The sequence below is a fragment of the Paralichthys olivaceus genome, chromosome 23, assembly GCF_024713975.1.
Source record: "Paralichthys olivaceus isolate ysfri-2021 chromosome 23, ASM2471397v2, whole genome shotgun sequence".
NCBI classification, from domain to species: domain Eukaryota; kingdom Metazoa; phylum Chordata; class Actinopteri; order Pleuronectiformes; family Paralichthyidae; genus Paralichthys; species Paralichthys olivaceus.
In genome coordinates this window covers 17239811-17257488 of record NC_091115.1, presented here as the reverse complement: position 1 = coordinate 17257488, position 17678 = coordinate 17239811, and the positions used below count along the sequence as shown (strand labels likewise).

The window sequence follows — 17678 nt, the reverse complement described above, 5'->3', positions numbered from 1 at the left end:
AATAATCCTCATGATGTTTTCACTACATCGTTTCATCTAAATTGTATGAATTGTAGTTTTCTTTACCCCAGAAAAGACCCTTTATATTCAAATAATTTATATTTACATCGAGGGGACCCTCTCTATGGAGGCCGCCATGTTTTTTTACATTAGTCCAGACTGGACAAGCTAAACACCTTTTGAGATTTTATGACAATTAAAGACTACCACAGGTTATTTTTTATGTTTTGGAAGGAGATGGTGAGGTGAGGGGTGTTCAGCTGCAACATGCATTTTTAACATTAGATATCACTAAATTCTACACACTGAACCTTTAAAGAAAGAAAAACTAAATGTGACTGTAGCTAACCTACTGGTAGAGTATGTAATCACCTCATTAGTTATAAAAAACTGGTTTAATAAGAAGGATATCGTTTTTCTTGGAGTATAGTTGAATTTTGTTTAATTTTGTTTTACTGCCAATCCAATGTTGAATACTCCAGTCTGATAGGTGGCGGTAATGCAATTTTAAGCCACCTGCCCAAAAAAAATCAAAAGAAGAAGTGTTGGATGGTGTGTCACACTCTCTTTCTTCCGGGTTTGCCTGCTCCTGTTCCACGTGAATCATGTCAGCAGAGCAGATCGCAATGGATGGAAACGTGGACGAGCACTTCGCGTCGTTTCTGGCCCTTCATACAGAAGCCCTCAGGGCCGCAGGGATCCCCCTCATCTACTGGAAGAGCCTGCATCACAAAATCACCAGCGAGGTTTGTGTTCGGCTGACTGAGATCCAGACATACCCCTTCCTCTCCTGCTAAATCATCCGAAGTAATGATTGGGGGCGTGGGGTTAACATGGCTAACACCTGCTTCTAAACGCCTACGTCCCTTTGAACATACGTGTGATGTATGCCGGGTTGAAGAGTGGGTTTAACAACACATTAAAATTGTTCGACCAGCCCCATTAGCGGTGTGTGCCTGGGGACAACAGACAAGAGAACCTTTAAATAATAGTTTCTCCAATGGAGTTTGGTGATGTCATTGCCTTTATATTCGTAGATTTACGATGCTGGGGAGATTTTCGGAATCATGCAAATCCAACAAGAAGACGACGACGAGGAGGAAGAGGAGGAACATGGAGACAACGAGAAGAAGAAGGGAAATCCCACACCTGTGATCGGCTGTAAAGTGGTTGTGACCAGGGACAGTGGGCTGCAAGCTTCGGATCCGACCAGGTGAGGGCGCCACATGACGTCAATATCCCTGTATTATGTATTGTCGTTGCCATGAGATAGATCCCTCCTGTTCTGCAATGTTTAGTCACAAACCTGTTCCAGGAGTCTCATTTGGAACACAAGCATTTTTTCACAGACACATTATAATATTCCTGATATCATATTCCTATCTCTCAACTGTACGATGCATCAGTGTTCATATGTAACCTGGTGCACCTTGCCTGGCAATGGCTCGTGTTATCTCAAATTTACTTCTGTTTACCAACACCAAGGTTATTAAAGTTTTGAAATTTTCATTAGTTTTTATTTTGATTTAGTTTTATCTAGTTCAACAAGTGATTTTGTAGTTTTAGTTTAGTTTTTATTTAGTTTTAGTTTGTCCAGGTATTAAGAGAAAGCCTTGACTTGTAGAAGCTGAAAAAGGATGAAACAATGTGTGACACCAAATATGGTTTATCAAGTCCTTTAATTTCATTCTTTAACCATCACCTGCAGGACAGGCAGTAATCCAGGGAGAAAACGAAGCTGAATTTATCTGCAGTTCAGTTTAGTTTTAGTTAGTTTTGCATTGTTCAATGTAGTTTTTATTTAGTTTTCGTTTTTCTTGTAATTGTTTTTTTTAAAATTTCAGTTAAATTTCAGTTAACTAAAATTATTTTTTCATTGCTAGTTTTAGTTTTCGTTAACTACAATAACCCTGGCCCACACACACTACTTCATGCAGGTGGGGGCCTGTAATTTAAGATTATTACAGTAATCTAATAATAACACTGGCTACGGACGCAGAGACCACGGACATCTCGTATTCATTCGGGGTCTTTTCATACATGTTTGGACTGTGAATAGTTTTTTTCCCCACAGTTTTTAGCAGCTCTGTCTGTGATTTACTTCTCCTCTGTGTCTCGATCATTCGTGCTATGCACTGCGCCAACCATGTCAAGCAAAGCCTACATACAAGTCTGTTGTTTTTATAAATAAGCTAGGCAATTCTTTTTATAATATATAATCAACCGGTCCTATAAATCTGTTTAGTTGGGATGAGGCAGTGCGAGATTTGATGGAGCCACCCCACAATTCTCTGTTATAATAATAATTAAAAGCCCATCAATGATCTGAGTATCTTTTATTTATTATCTAGGGCAGCAGGGCTCTATCTGATTGGACAAATATATTGCAGAGCGTGATCGCATGGCACATGGATCACTATATTTATATATATATAGTCTTTATTCTAACACTTATTCCCCTGTTATTGTCCTCGGGGACTTTAATAAGGGGAACTTATCTCAGGAACTCCCGAAATATAAACAGTCGATCAAATGCCCGACCAGGGGGGAGAACACTCTTGATCACTGCTACAGCACCATCACCAAGGCGTATCATGCAGTTACCCGCACTGCTCTGGGCCTGTCCGACCACGCTCTTATTCACCTGATCCCAGCTTACAGGCAGAAACTCAAACTTTCTAAACCTGCTGTGCTGAGATCCAAGAACTGGAGCAACAGAGAAGCTGTGGAGGAGCTGCGTGACTGCCTGGATAACACTGACTGGGACATTTTTAGAACTGCTTCCAACAGCCTTGATGAATACACAGATGCAGTGATGTCATACATCAGCTTCTGTGAAGACAGATGTATCCCAACACGCACCAGGGTGAGCTATAACAACGACAAGCCCTGGTTCACTGCAAAACTCAAACAGCTTCGTTTGGAGAAGGAGGCGGCCTTCAAGAGTGGGGACATGGATAGTTTCAGACTGGCAAAATACTCGTTTGGCAAGGAGATTAAGGAGGCCAAACGACAGTACTCAAAGAAGCTGGAACAACAGTTTGCAGCCAACGACTCCTCGTCAGTCTGGAAGGGGCTACGAGTGATCACCGGCTGCAAAACCAAATCCCCCCACTCTGTGGAAGACCTGAAACTTGCAAACGAACTGAATGACTTTTACTGTAGATTTGAAAGACAATGGACCAGTTCTAACCCAGACCTGGGCCTGTCTCAAAACATCCACCATCATCCCCGTTCCCAAGAAGCAGAGGATCACAGGCCTTAATGACTACAGACCTGTAGTCATTAAGGCCTACAGGTCAACATGGGACTCCACTTCATCCTCCAGCACCTCGACTCCCTCAGCACCTACGCCAGGATCCTGTTTGTGGACTTCAGCTCCGCATTCAACACCATCGCCCCAGCTCTTCTCCGGGACAAGCTGACACAGCTGAGCGTGCCTGAGCCCACCTGTAGGTGGATCTCTAACTTCCTGACTGACAGGAAGCAGCGCGTGAGGCTGGGCAAGCTATTCTCTGAGTCCCGGACCATCAGCACTGGAGCCCCACAAGGTTGTGTGCTCTCCCCTCTACTGTTCTCCCTCTACACCAACAACTGCACCTCCAGCCATCCCTCTGTCAAACTCCTGAAGTTTGCAGACGACACGACCCTCATCGGATTAATCACCAATGGGGACGAAGCCGCCTACAGAGAGGAAGTTAACAGCCTGGCTTCCTGGTGCAGCCAGAACCACCTGGAGCTGAACGCTTTAAAAACTGTAGAGATGGTGGCAGACTTCAGGAGGAGCCCAGCCCAAACTGCCCCCCTCAGCCTGTGCAACTCCCCAGTTAAAACAGTGGAGTCCTTCAGATTCCTGGGGACCATCATTGCACAGGACTTGAGGTGGGCGGAGAACATCACCTCCATCACCAAGAAGGCCCAGCAGAGGATGTTCTTCCTGCGGCAACTGAGGAAATTCAACATGCCACAGAAAGTGATGGTTGAATTCTACACAGCCATCATTGAGTCCATCCTCACCTCATCAATCACCGTCTGGTTCACTGCCTCCACTGCCAAGGACAAGGGCAGACTGCAGCGGATCATAAGGTCAGCTGAGAAGGTCATCGGCTGTGACCTGCCGGCCCTCCTAGACCTGTTCCACTCCAGGACCAGTAGGAGAGCAGGCAAGATCATTGCTGATCCTTCACATCCCGGTCACCACCTGTTCCAGAGACTTCCCTCCGGAAAAAGGTTTCGGGCCATCAGGACTAAAACCTCTCGCCATCTGAACAGTTTTTTCCCCGTGGCAGTGGGGCTCACAAACAAGCCCCCTGCATCACACTGACTCTGCACCGCACTGACTCTACCCCACCACACCCCACCCCCTGCACATAATTTATAATTTATTATATACTACTGGCACTATCACCAATCTCTGCACCTTCGCACAGCACGTGCCCATAACCCTGTTACTCTGTTACTGTATATATGTATATATACTTTATTTTATTTTATTTTATTCTATTTTATTCTATTTTATTTTATTTTATTCAATTTCTTATATATTGTTGTTTTTTATATTGTTGTTTTATGTACATAAGTAGTGCACCAATGACACCAAGGCAATTTCCTGTATGTGCAAACATACCTGGCAAATAAAAGAATTCTGATTCTGATTCTTTTAAACATAAACAACGAGTTTAATGAGTTAAGGGCACTTTAAATGAACTTTGATCCTTCTATCTTCCTACAGTGTTTTCTTGGTGGATCATGCCTGGACGTACCGTGTGGAACACACTCGTCAGCAGCTGGAGCAGATCCCAGGTCTGCTGTCTAGAATGGCTGCCCTCATGGGGTTGGACTTCCATGGTGAGGCCCCTGACCCGGACACGGTGGAGGAAGTGATGGAGCACATGTGGAAGTACAACCAGACCTATCACCTCTCTCAGGGGGTATGTTCAGAAAAAATATCCACTCGGCCACGGGCCTGTACTACAAAGCAAGTTCAACATATCCCAAGTATCTTTTCGTTACCCAACGTCACTTAACCTAACATCAGCTGATAGTTTTCAACTTCTTGCTAGGGAGATTTTCCCCAGCATGATATATGCATATATCTAAAAGTCATATGCAATGAAGAGAAACCAATTTCTACAATTTCTACATTAAACTGTCATCTTCTGGTTCATGCAAAATGGTTCACATTTTATCTGCCATGCTACTATCTTTTGTCTACATCTCCACCGATTGAAACAGTTTGTGGACATAGTCATTGTGTCAGTTATCTCTCTGTCCTTCACTTCACTCTTCTCCTTGTGTGATCATGTGCAGTCAGCAGAGGAGAAGGTTCCTGTGTGGTACATCATGGATGAGTTTGGCTCCCAGGTACAGCACTCTGATCAGCCCAGCTGTGGCATGGCTCCCTTTTTCTACATTCATGGCCAAGTTGCCTACACTGTCCTCTGGCCTCTGCAGGACCTGCAGGAAGGAGGTGAACTGTGACTTACGAGTCTTAAGTGCTTTGAGTGGAGAAGTGCTATATAAATGCTGCCCATTTAGTCACAAGTAGGGTCACTGGTAACAAAGTAAAGTCTTGTGGTATCTGTTTCAAAACTATTGGGTGACATGTTTATTTACAATGACACACAAATGTGGAAACAACCACAAGACAAAGATTTGTCTTTAGTAGGAACCAATTTAATTAGGCAGCATTTCCACACAGCAGAATTGTATCATCTGTTACATCTTCTTGTTTCTACAGATGAAGTAACCCGTGATTACACATATGGGGAGACAAACCCCCTGGTGAGGCGATGCCGACTTATACCGTGGATACCTACTGATCTAGAAGGGGTCAGCAGTGCCACTGCAGAACCCCTGGACTCATACTATGAGGTGAGAACTGTTGATGTGAGTCAAGGTCTTTACATTGTCACCGTACTTAGGTACAAAGAAATTATGTGTGCAAATCTCTTGTCAACGCGATAGACGGCAAAAATAGCAATAAATGATCCATGCACCACACATTCACATTGACGGGGTTTTCTGTCAGTAAATTATCGTTGTAAGAAGAGAATAGAGGGAAACGGAGAATTGTAAAACGCTCCGCCTCCTCGGATTAAATTCTACTGTGTCAACTTGTAGTGATCACGTTTGTCCCGGGTCAGATTCATCACTGTGAGCGGATGATTACATAAAATAATTAAGTTTATTTATGATTGAAGAACCTGAAGGAAGTAACAGTGCACACACGCACGCTCTCTCTCTCTCTCTCTCTCTCTCTCTCTCTCTCTCTCTCTCTCTCTCTCTCTCTCTCTCTCTCTCTCTCTCTCTCTCTCTCTCTCTCTCTCAGCTGATGTCTCTGACTCGCTACAGTTTAAAAGTCTATTTGTCTGTCGCCACAATATCAACACTGATAATCACATGATGCTCAATACTTTTATGAGTTAAATCTTTATACAGAGCAGCGCATTCATCAGCCGCTTTCTCCCTGTATTCCTCCCTCTCTTTTTCTCTCTCGCTCTCTTTCTCTCTCCCTTGCTCTATCAAACACACACACACATGTGATGTGCTACGTTTGGTTCGACGCAGTTGACGCAGTGCACAACGCAAATGATAAAGACGCAAAGAGGGTGTATGAAAAGATCCCACATTAACAGAGTTGTGTTGTCGGTTAACATTTTGAGGGTAGTTCAGAGTTGTCTTCCAACAGTCAAGACTGAAGAGAATCTGTATGCATTTATTACCATAATCTGAAAATAAATTTGTATACTGACAATATTTTCCATTTCAATCCCTTCCAAAGTGTTGCGATTAATTATAAATGTGCAGAATGTGGATGTTTTTTTAGGAAGTGTATGTGTGTTTGTGTTCATAGGTAAAGTAATAACCGGAGTGCGATATGGATCATTTGATAAATTCATATTTTGTAGGAAAAGGACCTGAGGAAATGGCTAGAACTTTTTTTAATGAAATATATTCCTAATTTTATGACATCACTGGCCTGTGTTCCTCCAGACGATTTCAAGAGAAAACAAGGAGCAGCTTCCAGTGGAAATCCAACCATACACTGTGCCCAAGGACAAAATCCTTAAGTAAGACTAAACTCTGTTGTTCTCCACTAGATATCTAAATGGATGCACAGATGCACTTCTGACAGTAATCCAGGTAAAAATTATCATTAAATCACAGTCGCATTATGTTGTAAAAGTGAGGAAACGGGAAGCTCATAGAGTCATAGAAAATATACGCATTAATAATGTTTGAATTCCCCAGAACAAAATATAATCCCTGACACATTTCCAGCAAATATTGAATAATTGTTGTAGTAGTAGCTTTAAGAATGGCATTATCAGTGAGTTGGTTCATGCAAATGTTGACTGATTGCCATGGAATTTGTTGCTGTAGTGAATATAGTATACATTCTGTAGCTAACATGGGTTGGAAATACATATAATAGTGTTTCCCCTTTATTGGAGGCCAATAAGTACCTGCTTTCTGAGACAGGACCCTGGACCAAGCTTCACTTGTATTTGTATTTATGGGCTGCCATCCTGTTGCAGGGATTTTTGCAGTTTTCGTAATCCATCACATTATAGTGTCTCTGTGTTCTCTCCTCTTGTGCCTGTTGTCTTCCTGTTGAAGATTTCCCCTCACATTTCACCCGTTCTCTGCTTTGTTTCCAGAGTTTACACTGAAATGTCACAAGTAAGAAACAACCTGACACATCCACAGTTCCAGCTGACAGAAGAGGAGGAAGAAGCTGATATAATTTGGGGCTATGACCACATCAAAGATTATAGGTCAGAAACCAAGCAACACGCACACATACAAGCAAAGACATTCCAATGGCAGGAATAAAAACCAGTAGATTCTTTGTATTTAGTCTGCAGTGAGTGTTGCTTCTGTAATTTAGGTGAATGCAGGCAATGCACAACAGCTAAGCACTGGGCCTCATGCAAGAACTGGTCACCAACTTGCATTTTGAGCTTTCTTACAGGTACAGTAGGGAGCGAGAACAAGTGGTTCCGACCTGTCATAGGAGATATTAGTCTGCTTTGATTCACTTTGATTTGTTTGTGCTGCAAAATAGTGCAGTTGGCATGCGTCACAGAGATGGCTGGCCTCACTTATTTGTCATCATATCAACTATTTTCAGATCATTTACTAATAATTCACTGATTTGATTTATTATCAAACTCATTGCCTCATGACACCTAGTCAACCCGCACACAACACCCATATAATGAGCACACAGTTGGTGCTGTGAAGGTCAGGTGGATGTACACTGCACATGGCTGCTCTACACGCCAGAGATGGCAAAACCAGAAACGCGATAACAATATTTGTTTGTTTGTTTCTTTTAATGGCCCTTAGATGCAGTGATCCTCAGGGATTTGTCATAGGGTGTGGTAGCTTTTTGGTCCTTTTGCTGACAGCAATCCCTCCTCAAATTGCCAAATAAATGTGAGATTTATGCGGGGGGGAAATGCAGTGCGACTTTTATTTAACATATTTTTCCGATATCCAAAAAGCAACAAGCGCAACAAATGCAACAAGCGACTGTTATTCACGTTGTACATATTTTTTTAGGGATGGCACATTTGGCGCAGTATAAACGTTACCAGCTCGATATGCGGGATGAGATGCTTATGATTAAGATGAGCTTAATCGCGCAGTGTGTCCTGGGTTCCTCCTGGTACAGGACAATAGTTTTCGGTTTGGTTTTGAATCCCGCCTTCTACGGGTGGATGATTTTGGTTTCCATTGACCGTTGTTACGTCATTTTGTTCTCAACAAATTATACAATGCATATCAGTAAAGACTTTCAACTGGAATAATTCCATCAATATTGGATGTGTGGTTTAGGTGTTCTCTTCATTGTTTTGCTGTGTATATGCATGTATGTATGTATCTACCCATGTGTTTGGACTCGTAGGACAGTTGGACCCAATTTTGGATCTCAAGCAATCCTTTCTGAGGCTTGCATTCCTGTTCCAATTTGTTTTGATTGAGCTTTATCTAACTCTCATCTACATTAAGCCCATTTACATTTCTCCTGTTGTCCACTGTCTGCTGAAGCAATCATCATTCATTTTGATTTAAAAACCATTTCTCTGACAGAAAACTGAGTGAGGAGAGACCGCATGTGATGCTCAACCAATTTCCCTGTGAGAGCATCATTACTGTGAAAGACTGCCTGGCTGCTGTGGCCCGCAGAGTAAAAAGCGGAACCGGACCTGATTGGCTACCAGAGACCTTCAACCTCCAGACAGAACTTCCAAAGTTCATCAAGCATTATCAACTGAGACAACAATGGTAGTTTTTTTTATTTTTTTTATTTTTATTTTTTATACCTAATATGAACTAAACTAGTGTAGAGTTCTTTGATATAGCCAAAACATGTCTGGGCAGTAAATCAACTTTTTATAGTACATTGATATATTTTGAATTGAGGTGTAGGATTCAGCAGTACTGTTTATATCAACAAAAAGCTGTGCTCATGTTTGCATCTCTCCTGAGGAGAAGAGAGAATGATTTTTGATCCATATACCCCAGTTCTAGTCTGATCAGCGCTTAACAAGGTAGATGTTCGACTGGCTACATTACAGATACATTGTCTGGGTTTATCTTTCAGCGGAGAGGATAACCACTGGATCTGTAAGCCTTGGAACCTGGCCCGTGGACTGGACACACACATCACCAACAACCTTAACTACATCATCAGACAGAGGGAGAGTACACCAAAGGTACCAACACACATACAGACACCATAAAACCAGTATGCCTAAGAACTCACAATGCATCACAAATGTGTCTTCTCTTTTTAGGCCTTCTATTCATGAAAGTTCATTTGCAGCAGTGCTTTTGTTTTAGCCTGGTTGTTTAATACTAGACAGTCCTATTTCCAAGTCTGGGTCTTGTGGGATGTTTTCCCAGCTGGCATTTGGTGAAGGTGGCTTTGATGGTTTGTACCTTTGTTTGATTTATGAAAATTATTGTCAAACTCAACATAAAAAGGCTCAAATTTAACATTTTAGAGCAGAACACTTATGGAGCAAAGATATTCAGAGATTCATATAGTGAAAGAATTTTGACTGTAGGCCAAGCCATTTTTGAGATATTGCAAAAACAATTATTACTTGATTATTACAGAATTTGGGACCATTTCTTTAATATAAAGAAATGTTTTTTATTAAACTGGAAAAAGACATTACGGTTTTAAACTATCAGCAGAACAAGCAGAGCTCATGCACGAGTCATGGCTCCACAGGCTGAGAATGTTGCTTCCTTCTTAACGAGAAGATCACAGAGTTGTATTACATTCAGGATGCTTAGAGATATCTGGATACCATTGTCTTCGGCCTTGCACTAGCCACCACCATTCCCGATACTGACCTTGCTTCCCATGTTCACTGATGTTGCTGCGTCAGCAGCCGTTACTATTCCTGCCACGGTTGGCCTTCCTGAGGCTCTGGTTTGGGGCTAAACCGAAAGCTCAGGTAAGTTCCACTCCATCTCATCTGGAGCCACATCATCAGCCCTGGACAGTGATCATTGGCCACAAAAAAACGTGAAACCCTTCTTTCCCTTCACCAAGTCTTTCAGCTAAGGAATCAATTTAACATCCTCGGTTCACCCTCCTATAGCCCAGTTTGGTCTCAGGCCAACTTCACTGTGCATCCCTTGCGTGGGGTAAACCGAGCGGCTTCTCTATCCCCAAGGTCCTCTGCTGGACTGGAATTTCTGTTCAAGCCGGATGGACATTACTTCTCAGATCCTGAGCCTGATCACCATCTATCGCCCATCCCGCTGGGAGAGGCAGGTGTCCAGAGGGAGAGATCTGGGCATTGGAGTCCACCTCATCTTTGCCATACAAAACAGGGGGGACCACGAAGTTGCTGCCCGGTCCCGGAGCCTTCATTGGCTGGCACAGACTCTTTCTGTGCTCATTCTTGGTGACTCCACAGTTAGAAACTTCAGAATATTTCTGAAATAACAGAAATAACAGGCATCAGCCCATATCACCAAAAGCCCTCTTGACATGTTAGTTGGTGTGCTTTGCATGTGTGGCACCACTTTTTCAACCTGAGATATTTGTAATAGTATTCTTTTTTTTTGGGGGGGGGGGGGGGGGGGCACGATAGAAATGTCATCAACACGTCTACTTGCTCACGGTGAATCCTGTTGAGGATCTACTTTTGTGGTGTCACATCTGCTCATTTGGACACTCCCTAGAGTTCTGTCTGGAAGCATCACCACTAAATCTCAGGCAAGTGATCCAGCGTGGAAGATCATCATCAGCAACTGCCCAAGAGTGCTGAAGCTTCTCTGGACTCTGATGAGAACAATGTGGACCCAAGGAATAATTTCATCATAAAAGGACAATGGCAGTCTTCACACACAAAGAGCAAAACTCCAAGACCCTCAGTCTGTTCAGGAAGCATAGTGCTTTTGAATGTCGAGGGGAAGATGTTATTTGCAGTTATGGCAAGGCTTCCACCTATCTGATGAAGACTGGCTACATTTATATCCGCTGCCAGAAGGCCGGGAACCCGTGTTTCCCACGCAGTGTGAGACGGAAGCTTTCCTGCTCAACAGTCAAACATATCCAAAAAATAGTTGTTCTCCTAACTAAACATTATTATTATAATTTAGTTAATAGGCTGTGTCCTTTTCTTTACCAGGTTTTAATTTTTTTTTTTTACCATTCTGTGTTTCTGTTTGTCCCGTTTTCCAGGTAGTGTGCAAGTACCTTGAAGATCCGGTGTTGTTTAACAGGGAGGAGGTGGGAATGGTGAAGTTCGACATTCGCTACATGCTGATGCTGCGCTCTGTGCAGCCTCTGCGTCTTTATGCCTACAATGTCTTCTGGTTGCGTTTTGCCAACAGGTAGAGTTTTGATGTACTTTAAAAATTGGTTTTTAATTCCCCTCATTAATTTAAAGATATTTTTGAAGAAATCATAGATGTGATGATCCGACTGTGTGAGTTATGATCTATAATTTTGAATCTATGCACTTTGCAATGATATTTTGGTTGATCACTCCCATTTTTTTAATCTGATTTTGCTGATTTAGTATAGGAATGTGTATCTTAGTCTCTGAGGCCTACATACCAAGTCTGCATCTTCTCTAGCCTCATTAGATGTGTGATAATCTGCGGTAGGGGCTTCTCTCCTGTCAGGAGGAGTGTGTGTGTATGAGTGCTCGTCTCTGTCGCTCTTCACTCAGAAATTGATAACCACATTTATTAAGTTATTCATTAATTGCTCACTTTAACCCTTATGTCCTGGCTGTGCACATTAAGTCTTGTGCTGTGTGTGGCAGGGGCATGCGTGCGCACGGTTTGTTTAAAAGTGTGCCTCTTAAACAAACACAAAGTAAAAATCAAGTACTGTGGAACTAAACTAACCAAATCAATGAACTTAGTGTAAAACTTGAATCAATTATGTTCTGTCACTGCATCGATGCAGAGTCCTCCATGTCCGCATCACGATTTATCTAAGAATCAAGACATTTCCACAACTCTACCATCTATTACATCTTTGTGTTTTTTTTCTAGGCCTTTCCTCATGAATCACTTTGATGATTACCAACAGCACTTCACTGTTATGAACTATGCAGAGGGTGTAGAGCTTAAGCAGGTATGTTTTAAGTTTTTTTTTTTTTTTTTTTTTTTTTTTTTGCAAATTAGCTTATCTTACTACTATAATTTTAAAATTAACAATTTAAACGCTACTCATAATATTTAGTTTTTGATTGCTCTGGTTGCTTAGTGGTGTAAGATGTGCAACCAAACCATAACCATTCAATTATTGATGTGGAGCATTGTTGCATGTAATCCTCTTTCTCCTTTTCTTATTATCCTATATTTACTGATTTTACTCATTGCATATTATTAAATAAAGATTAGGATTAGGGTTGAAGATATTATCCTTTGGTTTAGCACAAAAGAAAACAAATCTTGGATCTGCATATACGAACTTGGAAATAATGTGATAATAAGTCATCACTGTTTAAAGGTGCACTATGACGAGTTCATCCCAGAGTTTGAGAAGCAGAACCCACAGTATCCATGGAAGGAGGTAGAAGTAAGTGGAAACAGTTCATCCCTTTTCATTTGCACAAGATTCCAGGAACTTATGGAGGAATTAAGAACATATTCTACTTTTCAACTATAGGAACCTGAGTTCCAGTTTTAGCTCCAGGGTTGTAATTTCTGCTTTTTAACCAATTAAAGAGCTGTTTTTCGCTCTGACTGCTACAAATATTAAAACTCTTTCAGGGAGGAAAATATCTGCATCTGCTCTTAACCTCTCTTCTATTTCTTTCTGTCACTACCTCTTGCAGGCTGAGTTGTTTAAAGCATTCAGGGAGCTTTTCCAGGCAGCCTCCTCTCGACCAGCTCCATACGGGATTTGCTCCTACCCATCGTCCCGAGCAATATATGCTGTAGACGTCATGCTGAAGTGGAGTACAGGAGATAATGGTGAGCATTTGTTCTATAATACATGGTGATGGAGAAGACTACACAACAGACACCGGGAAAAGAGAGTGCTGCACACAGCCGTACAGAAATGTTATGTTATTATGAGTGTTAATAATGTTTGATCAATCTGAAACTGGCGAGGACAACTAGATGGCTAAACTCCACAGTGTAGGTTACTATTTAAAACGCTATATATAAATCAAGCAACACTACAACAACAGCAAACATGGAGTACTTTACCAAACAGCCCCCCATCCCACACAGATTGCAAAAGTACTGCCCCTCCCCAACATAGGCTTTCTGGGGGGTAAAAAGAATTTCCTCCAAATTAATTTAGACCATCATTCTTGTTACTAACAAAGCTCATTGAAACGGTTGATTGTGGCTGTGCTATGACATGGGTCAGGTGTGTTTGGGATGTGTCCACACATTATCAGGTTTGTCCTTACACAGCAAAACATGTCTAAATCAATTTGAGGTGTGCATCTTCACTTCATGATTCGATTCGATTGAGATTCAGCAGTCAACGTTTCGATTCGCAACAATGCATATCTATTATCTTGACACTTTCCACATGAATGTACTAAGGCTTATGTAGTTAAATCCTCTGATAATAGCCTTTACAGTATCCGGGAGACCTCACTGGTCAACAAGTGACTTTGTTCTTCTGCTCTTTTCTAATCAGCCACACTTAGAACTGATCAAAAACCTTCTGAATTCATAGTTATGTTCCTGGATAAACCTGCCGTCCCAACAATGAAGTTAAAACACTGCAGAAAGAACTTCTCTCCTGTGTGCGTGTTCCTTGCTATTAAAGCTTTGAGGGGGTCTCAAGTGTCACAAGAATAATACAGAGATTTTTTCTAAACCTGCACGCCGTTTGGCTCCCACTCGGCAAGTTGAGAGTAGGGCTTGCTTCTCTCCATGTGCGTCCAGTCAGGCATCGTGCACCCTGGCTCGGCCTATGGAGCCCTTGCACGCCGCCTGGCTCTCACTCGACGAGTGGGAAGGATGGCTCGGCATGTGGAGTCGGCATTAAGATAGACATGATATTTTATCGTGGGTATTTATAAATACACACACACACACGGGCGGCTGAGGGGGTAGAGCAGTCGTCCTCATCCTCTAACCAGAAGGTCTGCAGTTTGATCCCAGTCTTCCCTATTCTGCATGCTTAAAGGTCCAGTGTGTAAGATGTCGGTGAAAGGATCTATTGGCAGATACTGAATATAAAATAATCCTATAGATGTTTTCACTAGTGTGTTTCATCTGAACTTTACAAATTGTTGTTTTCTTTACCCTAGACTTGGCCCCTTATATATAAATATAATCGGAGTGGGTCCTCTCTACGGAGGCCGCCATAGTTTTTTTTCAGTAGCCAAGACTGGACAAACTAAACACCTTTAGAGTTTTTATGACAACTGAAGGCTACCACAGGTTCTCTGTCATGTTTGGAGGGATGGAGTATTCAGCTGCAACATGCAACTTCACCACTAGATGTCACTAAATTCTACACCGAACCTTTAAGTGTCTGAACCCCAGAATTGCCCCTTCTCATAAAGAAAGTGCTCTACATAGATGCACTCTATGAATGTGTGAGTGGCATAAACCTTACTGTAAAGCACTTTGAGTGGTCATCAAGACTAGAAAAGCTCTATATAAATACAAACCATTTGCATAGTGTTGTCACCTGAGGATGTCTATAGGACACAAAAATGTATTGTGTGTTACAAGCAATTGTTATTTTTCTAATCTGTGCGTTTCTGGGTCAGGTGAGCGGATCATGCAACCCCAGATCTTGGAGGTGAATTTCAGCCCAGACTGCACTCGAGCCTGCCTGTACCATCCATCCTTCTACAACCACATGTTTCAGACGCTGTTCCTGGATCAGCCCGAGCAGTGCCCTGTCACACAAATCATATAATCAACTCCAATCAGTGCCAAGTGGTGTGCTTATAGTTTTGTAATGTCTGTTTTTTCAGACATACAAACATAAAGACGAACATTTGTGTTCAGGTCTGTGCTTTTCTGTCTCTCTGGCATTTTCTCTGTATCTGGTTTACTGATTGTTTCCTCCTTTTGATTTTAAGAACTAATAAAAAAGGTTTGCTTTCCCAGCTCCGGCCCTCATGAATCCAGTTGCCTTTTGTTTAATTTAAATTCGATGATTACAAAGTTATAATGTTATAAACCCCGTTATAAACCAAACACTATTTTACAAATGGGAAGCAATAAACATTTTTATGTATGAACAAGAGTTTTCTCATAAATCACTGTGTCAGATACCGTTTTCCATCCAATCACATCTGTATCATACGAGTATTATTCAGCCACTCAAAGGGGAAAAGATAAAGAATATTATTATAATAACACAAGTGTGGTGTCTCAAAGGCCATGTGTTGATTTTATCTCTGAGGGAAGTTGATCAGAGGTCCACAGGCCTTGATAATCTGGAGGTCCGAATGCTTGTAGGTTCCTGAGAAAAGCTAAGTGTGGGCATCAGGTCAATAGGTCAAGGCTCTAATCACAGCTCTAATTTGAGTTGGTGCCAATTATCTGTTTCTAATTCAGAGGAAATGGGATATTGGGGGAAACCAGATATGTTTCTTCAGGATTATGACAACTCTCCTATATAAACGGGGAGTTGGATTCGGCTCCGGATCTCTCTCCAGGCAGACTGCAGTGCTTGTATTGATGCTGAACTTGTAATAAACCTTTTATACAAGCAAGACCGTGTCAGTGGAGATTCCTTCATCATCTTCACATCATCGCCACTCAATATACAACACAAGCAAAACATTTAATTTTTCCAAGATAGTTTGAATTACACAAACAGAACACATTCTTACAGTGCATCTATGGACAGCATTTTCTATGAGGGGAAATTTGGGGCTCAGTATTTTAACACTTATGCACGCAGAGGAAAACCACTCTGCCCTTTCAGCCACAGCTGCCTCACAAAAAGGATCCTTCTGCATTTTATTGAGAATAAAGTTTGCTTATTACAAGAAATTAGAAAACATTTATTCATAATTTAGGGCCATGTGACATCATTGATGGTGCGGCTCTCATAGCTAGAACTGTATTAGTCAAAACCATGAGGGTCCAGTATTGAGACCAGGAGGCAGAGTTTCAGTCTTGCATGATTAATAGATCAAAATATGATTAAAAAAAATGTATACAATTAGAATGATAAAATGTGGTCTATTAAATATTAGATCAATCAGGTTATTCTCTACTAGTCAATATAATAACTAATCATTCATTTTATTTTTTTTCTGAGTCACTGAAACCTGGCTGTGAGTTTAAATGGAGCAACACCCCCACTCACATTCCTCAAAGCAGGGGGGGAGGGGTCACAGAATGTTTCATATCTGAGTTTTCAATCAACTCTCGACCTCTTGGTAGTTATAGCTCTTTTGAAAGTGTTGTTTATTGAGCGGCGATGATGTGAAGATGATGAAGGAATCTCCCCTGACACCGTCTTGCTTGTATAAAAGGTTCATTACAAGAAGTTCAGCATCAATACAAGCACTGCAGTCTGCCTGGAGAGAGATTTGGAGCCAATGTGACTCTCTTCTCCCTAACAGCTCCAACTCCCTGTTTAAATAGAGAGTTGTAGTCATAAAACCTGATGAAACACATCTGGGCCTTGACCTATTGACCGGATGCCCTCACTCAACTTTTCTCAGAAAAACAAACGACATATGGACCTCTGGATTCTCGGGGCCTGTGGTCCTCAGATCCATAAATCGACTTCCCTCAGAGAGAAACACAACACATAGATAGATAACACTGTGATCAGTCAGTGGGGCAGCAGAAATATCACAGTTGATGTTGTGATTATTATACCTTAAGCGTGGCACCATTAAATGGTGTGCATCTGAAAAAATATTAAATATGAATATTGAGAATATTAATGTTAAATAATAACTTTAATTGATAAAAGGCTACCTCGGGGCACCATCCTTCAAAGGAAGGGAAAAGATAACCAATTTATTGATTAAGTCTCATGAAAATACTGACTACAAATTTGGGTATCTGATTAATAACAAAATTAACAACTACAACCAAAAATACCACATCATAGCTAGCAGGGTTGAACGATATGGAGTTCTTCCCAGTGTAGAGGTTGCAACATTAATGAAGACATGTGTGTTAAGAAAAACATTTATTATGAAACTAATACAATTATTATGAATGTCGGT

At 41.5% G+C, this 17678-nt stretch overlaps 1 protein-coding gene across 1 annotated transcript; it reads left to right on the top strand.

Annotated features, from left to right (window-relative positions):
• The first annotated feature begins 551 nt into the window (after positions 1-551).
• Positions 552-15727, top strand: ttll12 (tubulin tyrosine ligase-like family, member 12). The gene is made up of 14 exons (XM_020099784.2): positions 552-746; positions 1038-1213; positions 4733-4931; positions 5311-5470; positions 5741-5874; positions 6997-7073; positions 7665-7781; positions 9103-9297; positions 9617-9728; positions 11720-11871; positions 12544-12625; positions 13004-13072; positions 13332-13470; positions 15243-15727. Exons 1-14 carry the CDS (start codon positions 606-608, stop codon positions 15392-15394), a joined length of 1905 nt encoding a protein of 634 aa, XP_019955343.2. The 5' UTR covers positions 552-605; the 3' UTR covers positions 15395-15727.
• The last annotated feature ends 1951 nt before the right edge of the window (positions 15728-17678 follow it).